At 34.1% G+C, this 20453-nt stretch overlaps 1 protein-coding gene across 3 annotated transcripts in view; it reads left to right on the forward strand.

Annotated features, from left to right (window-relative positions):
• LOC149796897 (protocadherin-9-like) overlaps positions 1-20453 on the forward strand; it is a 57900-nt gene that overhangs the window by 21979 nt on the left and 15468 nt on the right. For 2 of the 3 annotated variants that reach the window (XM_089961556.1, XM_089961555.1), the window contains exon 2: positions 9167-12042. In XM_089961556.1, the coding sequence (XP_089817682.1) occupies positions 9304-12042 (2739 nt within the window). In that variant the 5' untranslated portion in view covers positions 9167-9303. Of the gene's footprint in view, positions 1-2658; positions 2725-9166; positions 12043-20453 lie in introns of those variants that run through there. The other variant, XM_089961558.1, reaches the window with a different exon arrangement.

The following is a 20453-nucleotide window of genomic DNA, read 5'->3' on the forward strand; positions in this document are numbered from 1 at the left end:
CCTGTGGGCATGATCCTGTTGGTAACACTGTCCCTGGTATCACAGATACATATATTTCCGTTTTTTAAAAACATACATTCTTAATTAAATTTAGTGTATTAATTAATTTTTTTGATGCACCAAGACTATTTTATGTTACACATTGGCATGGACTATATATAGCGAATTGGGTTATGTTGCATTTCTGGAAATAGTTTGATTTAAATTAAATTATTTGTTTGTGTGTGTGATTTAGATTTTTAATGTAGCTTTAACAATTTTCCAGTCATATCGCTATGATGTCTGCAGTGTGGCAGTTTAAAGTGATGACTAGCACTGGGGCATCATGACGCAGACATGTAGCATCATGTCCCACCCAGTCAATTTATCTTAACCACTTAATGCTGAGCTCCTAGTGAGGCAGCTGTTAGTACCATTTTTAGAAGTCTTTGGTATGCCTCAGCTGGGGTTCGAACCCACAACCTCCCTTATCCAGGATAGGTCAAAATTATTTGAGTTTAAAGTGCAAGTGACCTTTCCAGAATATTCAGACTCACACTTGTTTGCTTCATCATCCTAGCCAAAAGCCAAAAGGCCGAACTAAATGGATATTTTATTTTCTATTTAGACTTCAGTACTGTTTTCTACTTAATACAAGCAGCAGTCTTCACTATAGGAAAATTCAGAGAAAAAATATTAATGAATTGTCTGGGGCAGATTGGCTGTCTGTGTAGTGATAATGTACACAAATGTATATCCACAATTTAGACAACTAAAAAACTTAGATTTTCATTTGGAGATTTGTACTCCATATTTGGTTTTGTTTTTTCTTTATCAGTAATTGTTTAGGTGTAGGTTTGAATATCAGTGATTAGTGGTTCAACTAAAATGACAGGAGCCATTTTTTATGAGCTCTTGAGCTATGCACTGTGTTTTGATCCAGGTCTCATTATTTACTGGTGAACATCAATTTGGCAAGATTGCAGATTATTGATTCTGTGGATTAATTTGGGGGTTGAGGATGGTGACAACTGCACTTTATTGTATGAGAAAATATGAATTTTTAATAAGTGTCAGTATTGTGCCAACAAATCAGGCACCTCTGTTTTAAAACATTACTCCAGTCCAAATCTTGCTCCAAAATAAACTGTACAATCAAAATGCTTGATTTGTTGTTAAATATGGCTGCTATGGCAGTTATCATGAAAATAGTGTTACCACAACTCCTCTTGAATGGATGGTCATATTGGAATGGGTCTTTCAATAAAAGTACAGCGTGTGAATTCTTGTTGGTTCTCAGCTAAAATGGTGCCAGTCTGATGTTCAACATAGCTACCTTGGTGGTCACCTTGAAATATTGTTATTGCTACCTCACCCGAACAGATTGTGGTATGGACATGGGGCTTTCAGTAAATGATGTGGTGACATATTTAGTTGATCCTAAATAAAACTGACCAATCAGACTTCTGTTATAGCTGTCATGGCAGCCAGCCTCAAAGTCGTATTACTACATCTAAGTGGAGGTGGTAGCAACACTAAATAACTTCTTATGATGTCTTGTTCATCCTCAGTGAAAATGGTGCCAATCTAATATCCAACTTGACTGCCAAGTAGTATGTTTAAAATCAAATGATACTTACTTTTCCTGAATGGACACAGATTTTTCATTAGAAAATATCTTTTTGATATAGATTTAGTAAGTAGTGGAATTGGTTCTGATTAGACTTCCAGTATGGCCTGCTGTTGGCCATGTTGGAAATCTTGTTATCCCTAATCCTCCACAGAGGATAGTAACAATGGGTTCTCATTAAGCACAAATACTAGTTTACTACATAGTTGGTTGGTCTTAAATGAAAATGATGCCAGAAAAATATGACCTTCCAAAATGGCTACCATAGTGTGGCTGTTGTGAAAAATCTTGATGGATGGTCATGCTGAGATCATTTTTCCATCTCTACTTATTAATTTCTTTTCTATCACCCAATTCTTTTATATAAAACTCTTTTTTCTTATAATATGTAATTGTTCCTGTCTGATAATGATGTGGATGCTGGCCCAGCCTCCAAAATGGCTGCCTTGATGGCCCTCTTTAAAGTCTTTACTAAAGCACTTGTTGGATTACATAATTGGGTTCTCATTTTAAATGGTGACCATGTGATGATTGGCATATCCGCACTTTTGTGACATACTTTCAAAACCAGACCTAAGTGACATTGAGGTAAAATTAAAGGTCATTGCTTTAATTTTTTGTACTTGAGTGAGCTTATCTGCACAGTACAATTGAATACATGCAAACGGATTTTTAGCAGACTTAGTTGCATTATGATAAATACTCTGTGATAGTCAACACTCTGATATGGTCAAAGGACTTGACTCAGGATTTCAGCAGTACTGGCTTGTAATTGTAACAGCACAAGTAAATGCAAATGGATTTTGTAAAATCCAGTTTGTAGATATCTCAAATGATGATGCCAGTTCAATAACTTGGGATTTGTGGAACAAAATTATAGATTTAACAAACCTTTGCATGTTTGTATACTGTCATGTTGACAATGAGATCAGCTGATTGATCTTCTATCCATGATATCAGATTGAAGATAAAAGGCCATAACAGAGAATTTAGTTTTGCAATTTACCGGAATGGTATAATCTGAATAGTTCTTTTTCTTTTTTTTTCAGTATCTGCAGTTAAAAAGAATAAGAGGACAGAATAAACAGATTTGGATTTTTTGGAAATTCGTTCTGGTTAGTAGAGCTTCACTCACTTCTAGGGTGTTTTAAATTTTACACTATTGTAAAGAAAAAGTGACTTCCAAAATCTACTTTTTCCAGGTTTTTTACCAGTATGTTTTAAATTTTTTCTTATTAATTTTGATAAATATGTTCTTTTGTTAGCAGCACCTGAGTTTGCTTTTCATAGTCAGTAACACCTGCATTTGCATTTCATTGTAACACTTGAGTTTGCATTTCATAGTAACATCTAAGTTTGCTTTTCATAGTTTAAATTTTGCAAGGAAAGCATTTGCATAAATCATCAAAGATTTTTTGGACAACTAATTGTCTTGCTAAAGTAGTGCCAAAGAATTCATTTATATGTTGTCCATACTATTTATCATCACATTTACTCATCATATTTACTCATCACATTTACCCATCATATTTACTTGTATATAAAATGACTTAAGCTGCAAATAGTAAAGTCCCAGATCTGTCAATGCATCATACATTTGACATATCTGGAACTGTACAATTTAGAGTAATAAGTTGAATATATGACAGACCCTGATCTGCCAGTGAATGATGTGATGGTAGATACATATAAATGTTTGTAGTTTGATCTAACTTTATAAAAGTACATATGGTAACCTCTCTTTCAACAAATATTTTTGTTCTGTAAGTTTCCTTAGAAGTCCTTTTTAAAATAAGATATTTAATAATGTGATGGTCATTAATATTTTGTTGTTTGTTGTTGTTCATCCAACATCACTAAACTGGTAGCAGTTGAACAAATAACATGGATCAAGTAATTATTCATACAGCCAGGTGAAAAGAAGAAAAAAAACATTTACAATAAATTACAGATAGTATAGTGAAAAATGTTGATTCATACTTCTCTGGCTGTATATTTCTGGGATATTCTGTCAAATTGGAGGAATTTTATCAGGTTATGTGTGAAAAGATATGACACTTATGGTGGATATTTCTGGGTTCCTTGCATGAAGGGGGAAGCCATTGTATTTACTGTCCTTCTGCATGACTATTTGTATACAACCTTTATCTGGTAGAGATTTGGTTACTCTAAATATAAATACAGAGAGGTCAGTTGTGTAAACAGATGTCATTATTCCTAATTCACACCCTAAGTGTTAAATATACAGGATGGACCATTCAACACTTTGGGTAGTGTAGCTAGGCAGGAGAATGTAGCATGTTTAATAGTTGTGTCTACAGCATACTGTGACTCAGTTGAAACTAAGGCATCCAATCAATAGGATTCAATACATTAACATATTTTTCTATGATCCATTGTATGGATTTAAAAGACCTTTTAATTCTGTCTCTGTGTATCAGGATTTACTTCTTGTTAAGAGATGTTTAGTTTTGGATGTTGGGTGCATGTTTAATTACAATCAGCTGTATTCAAGGATCACAGGAATGGAACCAAACTTTTTTAAGAGTTGAACTATATTATTATTTGAAAACTTGTACATGTACAAAGGGGACAAGATTCCATGGTAAGGAGATTAAAGATGACTATTTCAATTATTCTTAAAACCAACATTTTGTTTTCTTCATTTATTTGTTCCAGGGTGAAGAATAATTGTACACTGTTTGACACTATAAATACACTGCATCCTTCTTTACTTTAAAACAATAAGCATATATGAATGGAAATTTTTTTACCAACCCATTGTTTTCTGTCAACAGTTTTAACTGCACAAAGGTCTAACAGGCACATCATTAATTTTTTAATTTATTCATCTGCAGAAAAACATTTTCATTTTGGGATTTGTTTAAAATAAATTGCATATCATTTCATTGATCAAGTTCACCAATGAATTTGTATGAAAAATGGAATCATTTTGCACAAATGCATGCTTACATAATTTTCAATTTTCCTACCATTGTGTCTCTTTACTAGGAGATATCCAGTTAATGAGGATACCATTTTCTTGTAATAAAGATGGATTTACAAGAGAGGGAGAAATGTCAAACCAGTTTTATATTTAAAAATTACCATTGCAGTCTTTACATGAATATATTTATTTGGTGTATTGGTTTTAATGGCATTTTTTACACATCAATCACTGTATAATGCTAAGTAAATTGGAGCCAAGTGCCTTTCATCAGAAAGACATGTAACGGCAGCTGACCTGAGCTGGTCTGGGCAGGTACTAAACCTGTGACACTTGAATTAAAAAATGATGCTCAAGCTGCTGAGGAGTTACTATGGCTCCCTGTAGGTATTTAAAGATATGCTATAATGATAAAAAAATAGAAATGCATCCTAGAAGAACTTTTATAAAACATTCTGACTCATTTTGGAATTGTTGTTCGATCAGTGAGTGGAGGACATGTATTATTAATCTATCTTGCCAAAATCATGGAAATGAAATAACTGAATTTTCTTTGTTATGCAGTAGAATACATTTGTTTGCAAGATTTGCATGAACATTTTTGTTTATGGAATCAATAACTGTAAAGGGATAAGCTGCAGACTAAGTTATATATATATATATATATATATATATATATATATATATATATATATATATATATATATATATATATATATATATATATATATATATATATATATATATATATATATATATATATATATATATATATATATATATATATATATATATATATATATTGTTGTAGTTGTTGTTGTTGTGGGGTTTAACGCCATTTTTCAGCACACAATAGGCTATACATGGCGACCAGTATTAATGGTGGAGGAAGAACCCTGGAAAACCCCAGAAAGAACCACCAACCCACGAGAAGCTACTGGCAAGCTTTCTCACATACCCACATTGGCTGAATCTTAGACTCGAACCGCCGCAGACAGAGGTGAGATGGCAGTGATCCGTAACGAAGAGCGCTTTAGACCACTCGGCCACTCAGGGCCCAGTTATATATATATATATACACAGACACCTTTAGTGAGATCAATAAATATCTTTATAACATTTGTAAAATATGAGCATCATGGTTGACCTAATATATTTGGAGAAATCAGCCTTTACTTTCTGTTTGTTGGACAAATGAGGTATCATTTTCTTGTACAACTGGTACTTCTGTTGTTAGCGTATTAGGTTTCTGAGATGTTAGCATATTAGGTTTCTGATATGTTAGCATATTAGGTTTCTGATATGTTAGCATATTAGGTTTCTGATATGTTAGCATATTAGGTTTCTGAGATGTTAACATACTAGGTTTCTGATATGTTAGCATATTAGGTTTCTGATATGTTAGCATATTAGGTTTCTGAGCCTTCTTGAGCTTGATGTGATCCTTGTGTGTGTTTGTGAGTTCAAGAGAGAGAGAGAATATGTGTATATCCAAGTGAGGTTGATTCATTTATGGTAGCAAATTATTGGATACATCCTTGTTTTATAATAAACATAATATAAAAAATAAACAACTGTTATCTACAAATTTCATCTAATCGTTAAGAAAGTCTGTCATACACTATGAAGGATATATGATGAGACAAGTTAACCTTGTCTAATGATGCTTTTTATCCTTGATCAGTCTGTGTTGACTGTTCATGAAATGCAGTTGAATATCTTGGATTAGGTGTCAGCAACCTATGGTGCATGTGCCAATGGTGGCATTCCAGACTCTTTGGAAAGACGTGCATTATGAGTTGTAATTTTGTTTTCTTTGCACTAAAAATGATAATTAAATTAAAGAGACAAATATAATATGGCACACAGCACTGTACAAGTGAATGGACCTGGTTGCTGAAGCATGTTTTATATTGTGTGCATACTAATTAATAAAGTCAATAAGAGAAATATAATATTACATGCTAGTGTTTGCATATATCTCATGCGCAGATGAACTTATACATTTCTATATTTTTTCATTTTAAGAAAAATGAGTCACTGACATTTACTAGATTTTGGCTGGGAAAGGTTGATCTTGTAAGGGTTTTATTATAGTGAAGAATTGCTTTAGCAACTATAAAATGTAAAATTATTATGCATACATATTTCATTACAGGTTACTTATGGAGAAAATCTTCCAAAAGCCAATTTTTCATTTTTTTGTCAACTTAAGTCTAGATTTAAAATCAGTTTTATGGTAGAAAATTTACAACAGCCAAATTCCTTATTGTACCATTAGAGTTACTAAAAAAATTTGACTGTCCAAATTATCGACTCAATTTCCTCCCATAACCAAGATTTAGTTTTTGTGTTGTGTGTGACTATTATTTAAAACAAATTGACCAGCCACTAATGTAAAGTAAAAATTACTCTGCAGTATACAGTAATGAATTGTGATCAGAAACAAAAAGGGCTTTGTTTTCTTGTTTGCAGTTTCTAAATCACAAGAAAGATGCTGAAAATAGAGATGTTTCAATTATACCGTGTTCAACAAGGAAGTATTGTTAAGAGCTTTCCATGTAGGACCCCTCCTCATCCACATTTGTTTTCCAATTATATTTACAAGTGATGAAGTCACTACAGATACTTGTAACTCTGAAACAAGGCATTTAGATAGTCATTGTTCGAAAATAAGGCATTTAGACAGTCATTGTTTGAAATAAGGCATTTAGATAGTCATTGTTTGAAAATAAGGCATTTAGACAGTCATTGGTTGAAAATAAGGCATTTAGACAGTCATTGGTTGAAAATAAGGCTAGCTAGAGAGAGAGAGAGAGAGAGAGAGGGATGGAGAAGAAGATTATTGATTAAAAGTCATCTTTCATAGGGTACAGTAGTGCAAATTCATCATTATCAAACATTCACTTTTAGGTTTATGACAAGAAACAATTGTAAAATAGAGCATGCCAGTGTATATTATGGTGTTAAGAGATTATGGGCATGTGTTCATTTAAAGGATGGCTGGGCCACTTGTGTCTTTTCAAGGAACTGCTTGTCTTTAAAGAGTTATTGTTCATAATTTTCACTGAAAGTAAGGATATAATTTATTTATTTTCTTAGTGCAGCTTAATTTTGACAACAGTTTTCTGAGCTTCTAGCTTTGCACTGATTTTTTTGGTAATCATTATAATTGCCTTCTGTTTTAAAAGAGTTTTTTCTTGATCGATGGATTGTGTTGATCAAAAGTGTAGAATATTTATTTCACTTTGTTATATTTTGTACTGAATCAATTTACATTTGTTAACTATTGCTAATTCCCCACATTCTAATCTATGAAAACTGTTCTAGTGATGTGTCACTCTCACTTGCACAACAGGAGCAGCTATTACCAGAATGGTTCCCTCTTTTGAGAGGGTTGTATATGTTTAATTTTAAATGCAGGTAGAAATTTATAAATACGGGGGGGGGGGGGGGGCAGGGGAGGAGTGTGGAGGATCCAAAATTTACTACATATCTGACCTTTAAATAATACTCATCTTGATAAAAATAGTGTACAAAAGTTTTGTTAATACAAGTGGATAGAAGCAATCAGTGGAATGTAGACATTATTAACTTGTAAATCCCATGAATTATGGGTAGTGAGACATGCCTGTGCAATGTCATCTCAGAGTAGCTGAACTGAAACAAATATTGTAGCCTGAGATATCCTGAGCATCCGATTAGCAGTAACTCAGTTTGTACAGTAGCTTGGAATTTAAAATGGATTCAAGTTCAAAGGCTAGTTCTTCAATGTAAAAAAATAGCACATGTTAATTTTGTGTTAGTGCTGACGCCCTAAACATAAATATCATCGTTGAGGTCTTATATGTAGGACTAGTTCAAAGGACAGATTTTCCCTTGTAAAAATTCAGTGTTCTTTGGACAAAATTCATGAGTTGGCTAGTTTGATATACTTACAGGAAGTTCACTTTAGCAAATTAAAGTCACCCTCAGTAAAATGTTGCAAGCTTTGAGAAAGAACTGGTGTAAGTAAACACATCATTTACATCTAATGCATGTCATATTTGCATAAGTGAAAGTGTCTGAAACTTGGACAATATGTGTCCCAAAGTTACTCATTGGAGACTCAATTAAAGTACTAATATTCAATAAAGGGCAATAGTTGTTGTTTTTTTTGTGTGACGTAAGTGATCAACACTGTGTTGTATGGTTGAATTCTGTGGAACGCAGTCAATGATGGTACTGATTATCACTACCAAATATACTTGCTTATAATTCAAGTCCAACTGCAAACTGCACAGACCCATATCTGCTGGTGCAAAATGCATGAAAGATCTGGGTCTGTGCAGTTTGTTTGGGGTAATCATTAGAACAAATAATATAAACCCTGATTTTCACGTGCATTATGCTACAGCAGATCATGATTTGTGTTGTTTGTAGTTTGACTTGACTTATAAGCAAGTATACATGATAGGTAATTCTGGTCAGAAAGGTAACATTTATTTAAGAAGCCACTTTATTCGGGAATGTATATTTGTAGCTGCCTTTCACTCTTAACACCATAATAAAAGAGCTGTGCTGATGCAAGGCAGTAGAGGCTGACTATTAACTGATCCCTCTGTTTGCAGGTAAAGGACCATAGAACTTGAAAAGGACCTCAAACATGTGATGAGTTGGACACAGAAAGACGTAAGCAGCAGGTATCTTATTCTGTAGGAAAAAGTGAACAGGAATATTGCCACTGACAGTAGTTTTGAAAATTAGAATGGAGTCCTGGATTTTGTACACTTTCATTGTATTTATTTCCTTTTTCACTAGTCTTTCAATTGGCCAGGATTATCAGGTTTCTTTTGGATTGGAAGAAGAATTGCCAAGTGGAACATTGGTTGGAAATGTGTCTTCTGCAAGTAAGTTTCTGGATGATGTTCGAGCTTCTTTCCCAGAGGATTATGACAGCATGCGTTACAGCTTTTTGACACAGTCCAGTATTCAGGCTATGTTTAGTCTTAATGATAAGACTGGTATTCTATTCACATCAGTCATCATAGATCGTGAATCACTTCCTGCCTGTAGAGTCCCTTCTGACTGTAAATTTGTTTTCGATGTTGCTGCCCAGTCTGCACGTGCTCAGAGCTCATTTTTTGAAATTATCACAGTCAACATTGTAATTATGGATATAAATGACAATGCACCTACTTTTCCCAGTGAGACAATAAGCATAATGATCCCAGAAGCCTCTGCGAATGGTTCCACCTTTCTTATTGATAGTGCAGTAGATAGAGATACAGGAGTGGAAAATTCCATTAAAAATTACATCATTGTTTCCCCTGGTAACATGTTTCTACTTGATGTAGACCAAAAGTTGGATGGAAGTTTTACTGTCAAGATGGTTGTTAATGCTGAACTAGATCGTGAAACAAAGGATTTCTATCAAGTAACAGTGATTGCAAAAGATGGCGGAAAGCCCCCTCGGACAGGAGCAATGAAAGTAAACATAACAATAACTGACATAAATGATAACCCACCAGTCTTTGAAAAAGACAGTTACAACATTTCTGTTATGGAAGATGTTCTGATTGGTACCAGTATTTTGCAAGTTAAAGCTACAGACAAAGATATCGGTCCAAATGGTGAAATTACATATCAGTTTAGTCCACATCAGATGGAACTAACCAAGATAAAGGATAAATTTGCAATAAATGAGACAACAGGAGTTTTAAGTGTCATTGGACAATTAGTATATGAGGAAGGGAAAACATATAAACTGATTGTTGAAGCTTTGGACAAAGGAGAAAGGCCTTTGTTGTCTCTGAATCAAGCAGTTATCAACATTATTGTCAATGATACAGGCAACAATCCACCAATTGTTACAATTAATCTTGTATCCTCAGCTGGAGGACATGTTGTGAATGTATCAGAGCTGGCCACCATCAATCAGTTTGTTGCTCATGTACAAGTGGAAGATACAGACACAGGGGAAAATGGAGAGGTTACCTGTGAAGTTTCAAATCCCAAATTTGGACTGCAGAGTCTTTCTGGCAAAGGATACAAAGTTGTTGTGCGTGATTCACTTGATCGCGAAACTGTTGAAATGCATAATGTAGTGGTAACTTGCCGTGACCATGGGAACCCTGTCTTAAGCTCTTCTGCCAGTTTTCTGGTTCGAGTTACAGATGAAAATGACAATCCTCCAGTATTTAGTCAGTCAACTTACATGGAGGAGATAGATGAAGAAAATCTAATTGGTGAAATTATTGGAAGAGTATATGCAACCGATAAAGACGCTGGTCAAAATAGACTTATACAATATTATGTTGCAGAGGAATTTAAATCAATGTTCCAGATGAATCCACAAACAGGAATTTTAACAGCTAATGCTAGATTTGATAGGGAAGTGACATCCAACATTACTTTTAAAGTTCTTGCCATAGACCAAGGTACACCAAGTCAACTCACGGGTATGGCAACATTTGTGATAACACTGAATGATATAAATGACAATCCACCAAGATTCACAAAAGAACTGTTTGAATTCAGCATAATGGAAAATAATCTTCCAGACACTCTGGTAGGTCAGCTTACTGTCAAAGATATTGATGAGGGTCAAAATGCCCAATTTACTATCAATTTAGCTAATAAATCTTCATTATTTTTTCCTTTCATTGTTTTTCGAGATGGAAGGGTTAAGTGCAATAGCACCCTTGATCGTGAAGTTAAAAGTGAATATTTTTTTACAGCTGTTGCCATTGATCAGGGTACCCCATCACTGAGCAGTTTTGCAAACATTCATGTTAAAGTTTTGGATAAAAATGACATTGAACCACACATCACCTTTCCGGTACAAGGCAATAATACAATATCAGTACCCCATCTTCTTCCTGTTGGAACAGTTATTACAGCCATCAAGGCTTTTGATGAAGATGAGGGAATCAATCAAGAGTTGACATATCTCATTTCATCCGGAAATGAAAAAGGAATATTTTCTTTAAATCCATCAACAGGAGAAATTTCCATGGCAAAGGCATACTCAGTACAAAAGGATGAACTGTTTACTCTGTTGATTTTAGTGCATGATAATGGCTTTGAAAAACAGTACTCAAGTAAAACAGAACTTAACATTATTATAGAACACTCAAATTCAACATATATAGCTAGCTTCGAAGGTGAATCAAAGGAAACTTACTTTGGAATTGTTGTTGCTGTTATTGTCATCACAGCTTTACTTTCTACTGTAATCATTATTGTGATCTGTGTCCTTAGGAGGTTTGATCTACGTCGTCGACAGAAGCAACATCAAAAAGAATTAGAGGGATGCCAACAAAATAATAGGGTGAATGCTTTAGAAAGCAAAACAAATGGATTGTCTGTTCTGTTAAAACCATATGACAAAGTTGATTTTCCAAAGAAGAAAAAGGAAGTCAGCTTTTCCCTTGATGACAAGATAGATGGTCATGATCTCAGTTTTTCAACTCTGTGTGTTTTTGAAGATCCAAAAGACAGGGAGGTGAGTATTAAAAAACACTTTAAATATTCAAGTATTGCTATGAAAATGAAGAGCTGCAGAACATGTGTGTTTTGATATTTAAGAATGTCTTCAGTTGTCCTATGGAATTTGTGCATTATTATTTTATAATGAATACATTTGAAAGTTCTTTAAATAAATTTCTATTAAATTGCGTGACAGATTTTTTACATAAAACTTTGGAACCATCCAGTAGATGGAAAATTTTAATTGTGCACAAATTTCGTAACAACACAACTTATAGGAAACTCTTAAGATCTTTCAAAATGTATTGATTTTAGGAACTGCATCCTATATGGAGCTAAATCTTTACTGTATGCTTTCTTATGTTGCCCTGGCTATTAGATTTGGTTAGACCCAAAAGTACAATTGTGCAGATTACCATATGTACTCACTTATAAATCCATTTCAACTGCAAACAGCATAAACCCTGATATGCCATCACATTATGCATTGGTAGATCTGTCTTTGTTGTTTGTTCAATTGATTATTCTTAACAAACTGCATATATCCAGATCTTCTGGCACATTATGTGACAGCAGATATCGGCCTGTACATTTTGCAGCTGGACTCAACTTATATGTGAGTACATAAATTAGTTGGTCAGACTTTAATTTAGTTGTGAATTAAATTATCCTGATAAATTTCAATGGTTTTCAATTCCAGTTGCATCATCAGCAGTGGGTAATTGGGCTGTTTTAATTGTCTTGCATGTTAAGTATAAATGAAACATGGCTCTCATTTCCGATGGTGTTGTTGTTTTTGTTGTAGGCATCAATGTTAAGTTTTTATATTTAGTTCAGTTTACTTGACACTGTTGAGTTTACCTAAACTATCTTAACCCTGGAACTTGCTACAGGCAAAAGAAGTCATAACATATAGTGATATATTTTTCATGTTCAAGAGATTACAATGAGTTTTCGCAATTTTTCAGTTCCTTGGACATTGTGTACAGTCATGAGATTTTATGACTGTTTATGTTATGAATATTTAACCAGCTCATGGACCTAAATGTCATAATGTTATGGTAAAAATTATTGACTTTGCTTTTATTCTTTATGCAAGGTTTTTGGATTATGGTACAGTATAATTGTCAAGACATAACAACATGAGAGTAGCTTTAAAAACAGGTACAGATTATTTTAATGTTTTAATTCAGGTACATCGATTTCTGTTATTGAGATATAGAATGAAAGCTAACCATGTATGCTCACTTATAAGTCAAGTAATAACGCAAACAACTAAGGCCCTGATCTATCATAGTATAATGCACCTACAGATCAGTGTCTGTGTTGTTTGTTCTACTAAATACTTCTAACAAACTGCACAAATCCAGATCTTATGTTCATTATGTGATGGCAGATCTGGGTTTGTGTAGTTTGCGGTTGGACTTGACTTATAAGTAAGTAAATATGGTTCATGGCTCAGATTTGTTTTAATTCTGTTGCTGTTGTTCTGGGTTTAATGTCTTCTTTCAACACATGATACATGGCATTGATTTCTGTTATTAGACAGATTCCTCAATACCATGATTACAAACATTTTTGGGGCCCTGAGTGGCCGAGTGGTCTAAAGCGCTCTCCGTTACGGATCACTGCCATCTCACCTCTGCGTGGGTTCGAGTCTCTGATTCGGCTAATGTGGGTATGTGAGAAAGCTTGTCCGTAGCTTCTCATGGGTTGGTGGTTCTTTCCAGGGTTTTCCCCGGGTTCTTCCTCCACCATTAATACTGGCCGCCATGTATAGCCTATCATGTGCTGAAAAATGGCATTAAACCCTACAACAACAACAACAACAACAAACATTTTTCATTTCGCATTTGTGTTTCTCTGATAACATTATTAGTTTAAGTTACCATTAATATTTCTGTTTACATCACCCTTAGATCATTTGACTTTTTCAGTAAATACTATGGTGATTCAGGTCTTTAGAATAGTATGCTACTTCTGGCAAATTGTAGAGGTCAGATTTTGATGGAATATGAATTGATCAAGATCTGAGAAATATGGCAGCTTTGTCTTCAAATTTTGTTGTTTTCAGTTTTAGTTTCCTCCAATCCTCTTGTCCCACCCTAATGTCAGATTGATTTCAAAATGAACTAGTAGCCAAATGAAATAACAGTAAAAAAAAATATGTCTGCTTAGTTAGAACCTGCCTTGAAAGGTCATTGTTTTGAAAGACCACCTGTATGTAAAACCACAAAGGTTTATGTATGAATCAACTGTGTTATATAAGGTGATGATATCTAAAAAGAAAGTTCCTGTCTTAAGGGACAACTTATTTTTGGACAGAAGACTTGGTTTCTCATGGCGTGATTCACTGCATTTTCATCATTTATATTTTATATGTATGTTTTAATGAAAGATAGAACATTTCATTATATTGCACAGTACTCTATTCTGTTATCAGAATTCAATGTATGAATCTTTGATAGCCCAGAGACAGAATTTAGTAGCCCCTGGGTTCTAGGAACAACCAGAAGAGGGATACAAATTCTTAGTTATGCATGTAAAGAAAAGGAACTTATCTTGCCCATGGATGGAAGTTGTTATCTCAAAAGATATTGATGGAGTTGTATGACATTCTACATACATTGCCAGATTTGAATCCACATGTGCATACAAGGATGGGGAAACTGATGATGTCCTTAATTTAAAATGACAATTCTTTGCATCTCTAAGGAAACAATGAAGTAAGACACTCTGTCTGAACTTGGCAAAGGAAAGTCTAATGGGTACTAATTTCTTTCCATCCATCCATACAGATAGACACACAGGTTTTCATACAAACATACTTATGACTTCAAATATAAAGGAGATTTATGCAAACTATCTCGTACAAAATTTCATTTCTAATCTTGCAGTACATAATCAGGTGAAATTATTATTTTTGAAACCAAAATCGGAGTTTGAGTAGATGTGGAGACATATTCCTTGGAAAGTGGTGAAAATTTCTGTTTCATTTTGCCTTGAACTTTACCCTTCTGTGGAATCTGATAATTACCCCCAAACCTATGCTGATACTGATGGGCTTTGCACAGGTTTGTGGGGTTTATTTTGTTTACTGTCTCTTATGTCAAGGACTGGAGTAAGTTATGATTGTAATCTTACTTCAGAGAAATGGTTCTGGAGGCCTAATTTACATGCAAGATAAATGATTCTATTTAAAAGATAATCCCCCTGGTAGGTGGACTTTTTTATCTATTATATGGAGAAAAAACATGTCTGGTTTTTTTGCTTTATTGCTTAATTTAAAATTCATTTCTACAACACATTTGGTAACCTTTTTTTGTTTCAAAAGATCATGTCAAGATAATGTTCTCTTAACTTGACAATAGTACTTAACAAAAAATATACAGCAATTTGTCTTGATGACATCTAATGAGATGTTGGAAATAACAGGAAATTTAAGGCAAGTTTCCTTGACTTCACTTTGTTGACTGTCAGTTCCAGTTTTGTTTTGCCTTAACTAAATTTTCTGCATATTTCTTTAGCTTGGGAACAATTTCACACATCATTTGTAGAAAGGTGCATTTTCAGCTTGTTTTCATTTTTGTAGCCTTTTTATGTTTGAGAAATGGCTTTTTCTTTCAGGCATAAGAATGGCTGAATATTGGATATGCAAAGACCTTTGAGCTATCAGCTAGAGAGTGCAATTTTAAGTGGAACCATATGTTCTGACAACAATTATCTTAAAATAAAATATCCAAAACTGAATTAATGTTATACATATTAGACACAATGGCCTCAAAATTTGACAATACATTTTCTTTGCACTTCTTTCATTCCATTTAAAACCTCAAATAGAATTTCAGATGTAGTAATGACTGTCTTGTAGTGGTGGTGGCTATGAGTGAGGTTCTTGCATTTTATACTAAGGCACAAAATGCCATATTTTTCAATAGAATTTTCATTCTTTTGCAATATATTATTCAGAACTCGTAAGTGGCTGTTACACATTTACATTTGTACTTTCTTTGTTGAAGAGTTCTGATTCAAGTGTTGCCAAGATGTTGCCACTTTACAACAAACTCTTATCTCAGCTCTGAATAATGAAAATTCCATGGCAACGGCATAATATGTTCTGTTTATTAACCACAGCTTTTGTTTTTGCTGCACTTATACAAAACGAGGATTGTGTTCAGTGCTGTTAGTAGAGTGAAAGACTAACATTATAAAATTCTCATGCAGGGCCAACAAGAGGCTGGGGGCAAATGGGGATATATCCCCGTGGCCCAGGCTGAACAACTTTTTAATTTTATAGAAGAAAACTTTTGTTTTTGAACAAGGACTAGAAGAGTCCTGGGAGTTTCCTACCCCAGGGCCCATGATCACTCTCTATGGCCCTGTTTTCATTTAGAGTTTACTGTGAAACGTATCATTTTAGGACACATGAGAGATCATAAAAATGAATCCTTAATGGACAGGTCCACTATATTGCATTAAATAATGAAAACAAAAGATCACCAAATGTCATGTCTTTTAGAACCTATGCCCCTTTATCAGGTAATTAAAATAGTAATGAATATAAACTCATAAGTACTTCCTATTAGGAGTACGTTCCCTTAATATGGAGATTAAAATAATAAGGAAAACAACAAAAGCTCAAATAAGAAAATGCCCACTCCCTCAAATGAGCATTATCCTTTAAGACCAGATGCCCTTATATTGAAAGTAAAAAGGTTAAGGGAGTACATGTGTTCTTTATATGGAGGTTAATAATGAAACTAAGTAATGTCCTTTAAGAGCAGGAAGCTTCATAGAGAGGTTAAAATGAGTGCTGTCCTTTAAAAGCAGGCACCCTATAATGTAGATGTTACAATGATATTAAAATTAAGGAAAATCTTCCAAAATTACTGTCCTTCAAGTGCAATCCAACTAAATGGAAACCTATCTAATTTTATGTAGGAGTCCTATTAAAGGGTAAATGAAGTGTACTAGAATGAACCAGTCATATTAAGGGTAAATGTAATGCTAATACATGTATGAAGCAGTCCTATTAAGGGTAAATTTTGTAATGCCATGAAATGGTCCTATTAAAGGGCAAATGTAATACTAGCATGAAGCAGTCATATTAAGGGTAAATTTTGTAATGCCATGAAACGGTCCTATTAAAGGGCAAATGGAATACTAGCATGAGGCAGTCCAATTAAATGGCAAATGCAATACTAGCATGAACCAGTCCAATTAAATGGCAAATGCAATACTAGCATGATGCAGTCCTATTAAAGGGCAAATGCAATACTAACATGAATCAGTCCTAATAAAGGGCAAATACAATACTAGCATGATGCAGTCCTATTAAAGGGTAAATGGAATACTAGCATGATGCAGTCCTATTAAAGGGCAAATGCAATACTAGCATGATGCAGTCCTATTAAAGGGCTAATGCAATACTAGCATGCTGCAGTCCTATTAAAGGGCAAATGCAATACTAGCATGAAGCAGTCCAATTAAAGGGCAAATGCAATACTAGCATGAAGCAGTCCAATTAAAGGGCAAATGCAATACTAGCATGAAGCAGTCCTATTAAAGGGTAAATGCCATATTAGCATGAAGCTGAGTCCTATTAACTCATTAACCCATGTAGGTTTTTGTCATTTTCACCTGAAATGTGTGTTACAAGGAAACACATTTTGGGGCCATTTCTGAATACATTCTAATAAATTGAATTCTAAGTGATTCCCATTAACCTAATGCATAGTTGTGTTAGAAACATCCTTTTTCATTGGCTATTTCGCTTGTGCATGAGCAGAAGGGTTAAAGTTGGAGTTCTTTGTTTTTTTTGCTTAATGGACCCATCATTTTGATATCAAGACCACTCTTTATTCCAAATGCCCATCTTATTCTACTTTTCGCAAAGGTTCATCTACCTGTGTGCAGTTCAGACCAGTCTGCCTTAGATCTGAGGCCAAAAAGTCTAAAACCCAGACACAAATTCGGATTCTGACCACAAGTAAATTTTGGGTGGGACAAAATCTGGTCCAAAAAATTAGGTTTTTCCTTCTGTATTTTGTAGTGCAACTAGAACTTCCAGATTATTTGGTGCCATTGTAGAGCTACATCTATCAACCTCTATAATACCATGCAGTTTAGTGTATCATACATGACCTTGATGCTACAGAGCTTGGCAGTAGGCTACTACCTTCTGCCACATAAACGCGGCGCCTAGGGTTAATGAGTCAAAGGGCAAATGCAATACTAACATGAAACAGTCATGTTAAATGGCAAATGCAATACTAGCATGAAGCAGTCCTGTTAAATGGCAAATGCAATACTAACATGAAGCAGTCCTGTTAAAGGGCAAATGCTATACTAGCATGAAGCAGCCCTGTTAAAGGGCAAATGTAAATATTACATCCAAGCAAGAATATTTTAAATTTATTAATTCCTTTGGGCTTTTTTAGTTAACAAAATCATCCTGAATGTAAATTACTTTTTTAAATTAGAAATGGCTGATGTAAAATAAAGGCAGAAAATACAATTTGTTGTTTATCAATTAAACTGACAGAAAGAGAAATTGATAATATCAAATACCTTAAAATACACGCAGGTGTTAACAGTTGCATGTCAGGTTTCTTTCACTAAATTAGCAACATCTGAAATGGGCCTTGTCTTATTATAGGCAATCTTACATATACATAACATTGTTAGGATTTCTAGTATAACAGACATTTGGCAGGGAACATCAAATCTTACCTGACAATTTAGTAATAATCCTTTTAGAACCAATTACCCAGGGCTAGTTGGACTCTTTGATGGGCACTGACCTACAAGATAAAGGAGCAGATAACATGCTGGAGTTGGTCAAATACCAATTTGGGATGATGTATTACCATCTTTGCCAATAACTTGTACAGGTTCTGTCAACTGTGACAGCTTGATATTTCTTGCTCAGGAAATATTTTGTTTGAAAAACAAATTCTAAGGAGATTTTGCAGGAAACATGCCATGTGTACTCGCTTCTAAGTCAAGTAAAACGGCAAACAACGAAGATCCTAATCTGCCATAACAAAATGTACCTGCAGGTCAGGGTCTGTGTCATTTGTTCTACTGATTACTCCTAACAAACTGTGCCAGAAGATCTGGGTCTGTGCAGTTTGCCTTTGGCCTTGATTGAGAAGCAAGGGTGTATGGTAGTAAAAATGTGAGTTAGCTGATAATGAGAGGTCTTGATAATATCATACACAGCACTGAATGTGTTAAACTTCATTAAAAAGTTAGGAGTAATCAACAACATAAACCGTGATCTGCAGGCACATTATGGTATGGCAGATCTTGATCTTTGTTGTTTGCAGTTTGACTCAACTTATAAGCTAATATATACAGTAATGAAGATTTTTAAAAAATCAAACTTTATGAGTCTTTCCTCAGACAATATCTCTATACAAAATCATTTTCTAGAAGTTGTCAAATAAGTGCATCAAATTTATCAACATAAATTGAAAGGTAATTTCAATGTGCCATGTCATTATTTTGCCTGAGAATACCTGTGTGTACCTGACAACTGTAAATCACAATATTTTAGCATCATCTAATTTTAGTGAAAATTGTTTTTTATTGCATATTAGCAGCATGACATTGAACAAATTTCCCACGGGTAAAATACAATATTTTGGAGGCAGTTTTAGCCTAAGAAATGAAAAGTTATGTATACTGGTATGCTTATTTAGGTAACAAAGCTGAAATTAAATGTGGCCATCATATTCAGCACAAGGGACAGGTGTATTATCAAACTGCACAAAACATGAATCACTGAGGGATGTTAAAATAAAATTATCGACAAAACAATATTGATCATAGTATTTTTTCAAGAAATCTGTTTTGGACATCATCACATGCCAAGCTACATGTGCTGTATTTTCCTCGTTTTTCATTAGTACATATCAATAAAAATACATCAACAACAACACAATGTAACAATCTCCTACATATGAATGATAGTACCTTTTTTTATCAAGCAATACATAATTGTGCATGGAAAATAAAATTTGATTGGCTCATTCAGATATGAAATATCATGCTAGGTCACAGTGGTGAGAAAAAAATATCTCACCCTGTTAATGATTAGTTAAGAAGATTTTTTGCATATTCATGTGAAATAAGGAAAAATCTCGGCACTGGCAGCCATGGGTGATGCATGAGCAATGCAGATTATTGTCCATGACTTGAATTTTCAGGTAGACAAGCAGTGTATCTATCATAAACATATAATTTCATCACATGATTTTAGCAAGCATAGAATTTTTGCACAAATTACAGTAACTTGCTTACTATATTGACAGAAGTTTTATATTCACTAAATTTGTGTGATTTACATTTTCTCAGGCCATCTATACTTTACCTTTGAAATTCATCATGATTTACAGTATCTGTCTACAAGGACCTGTGTTT

The sequence above is a fragment of the Sinohyriopsis cumingii genome, chromosome 6, assembly GCF_028554795.1.
Source record: "Sinohyriopsis cumingii isolate HCF-2022 chromosome 6, ASM2855479v2, whole genome shotgun sequence".
Taxonomy (NCBI): domain Eukaryota; kingdom Metazoa; phylum Mollusca; class Bivalvia; order Unionida; family Unionidae; genus Sinohyriopsis; species Sinohyriopsis cumingii.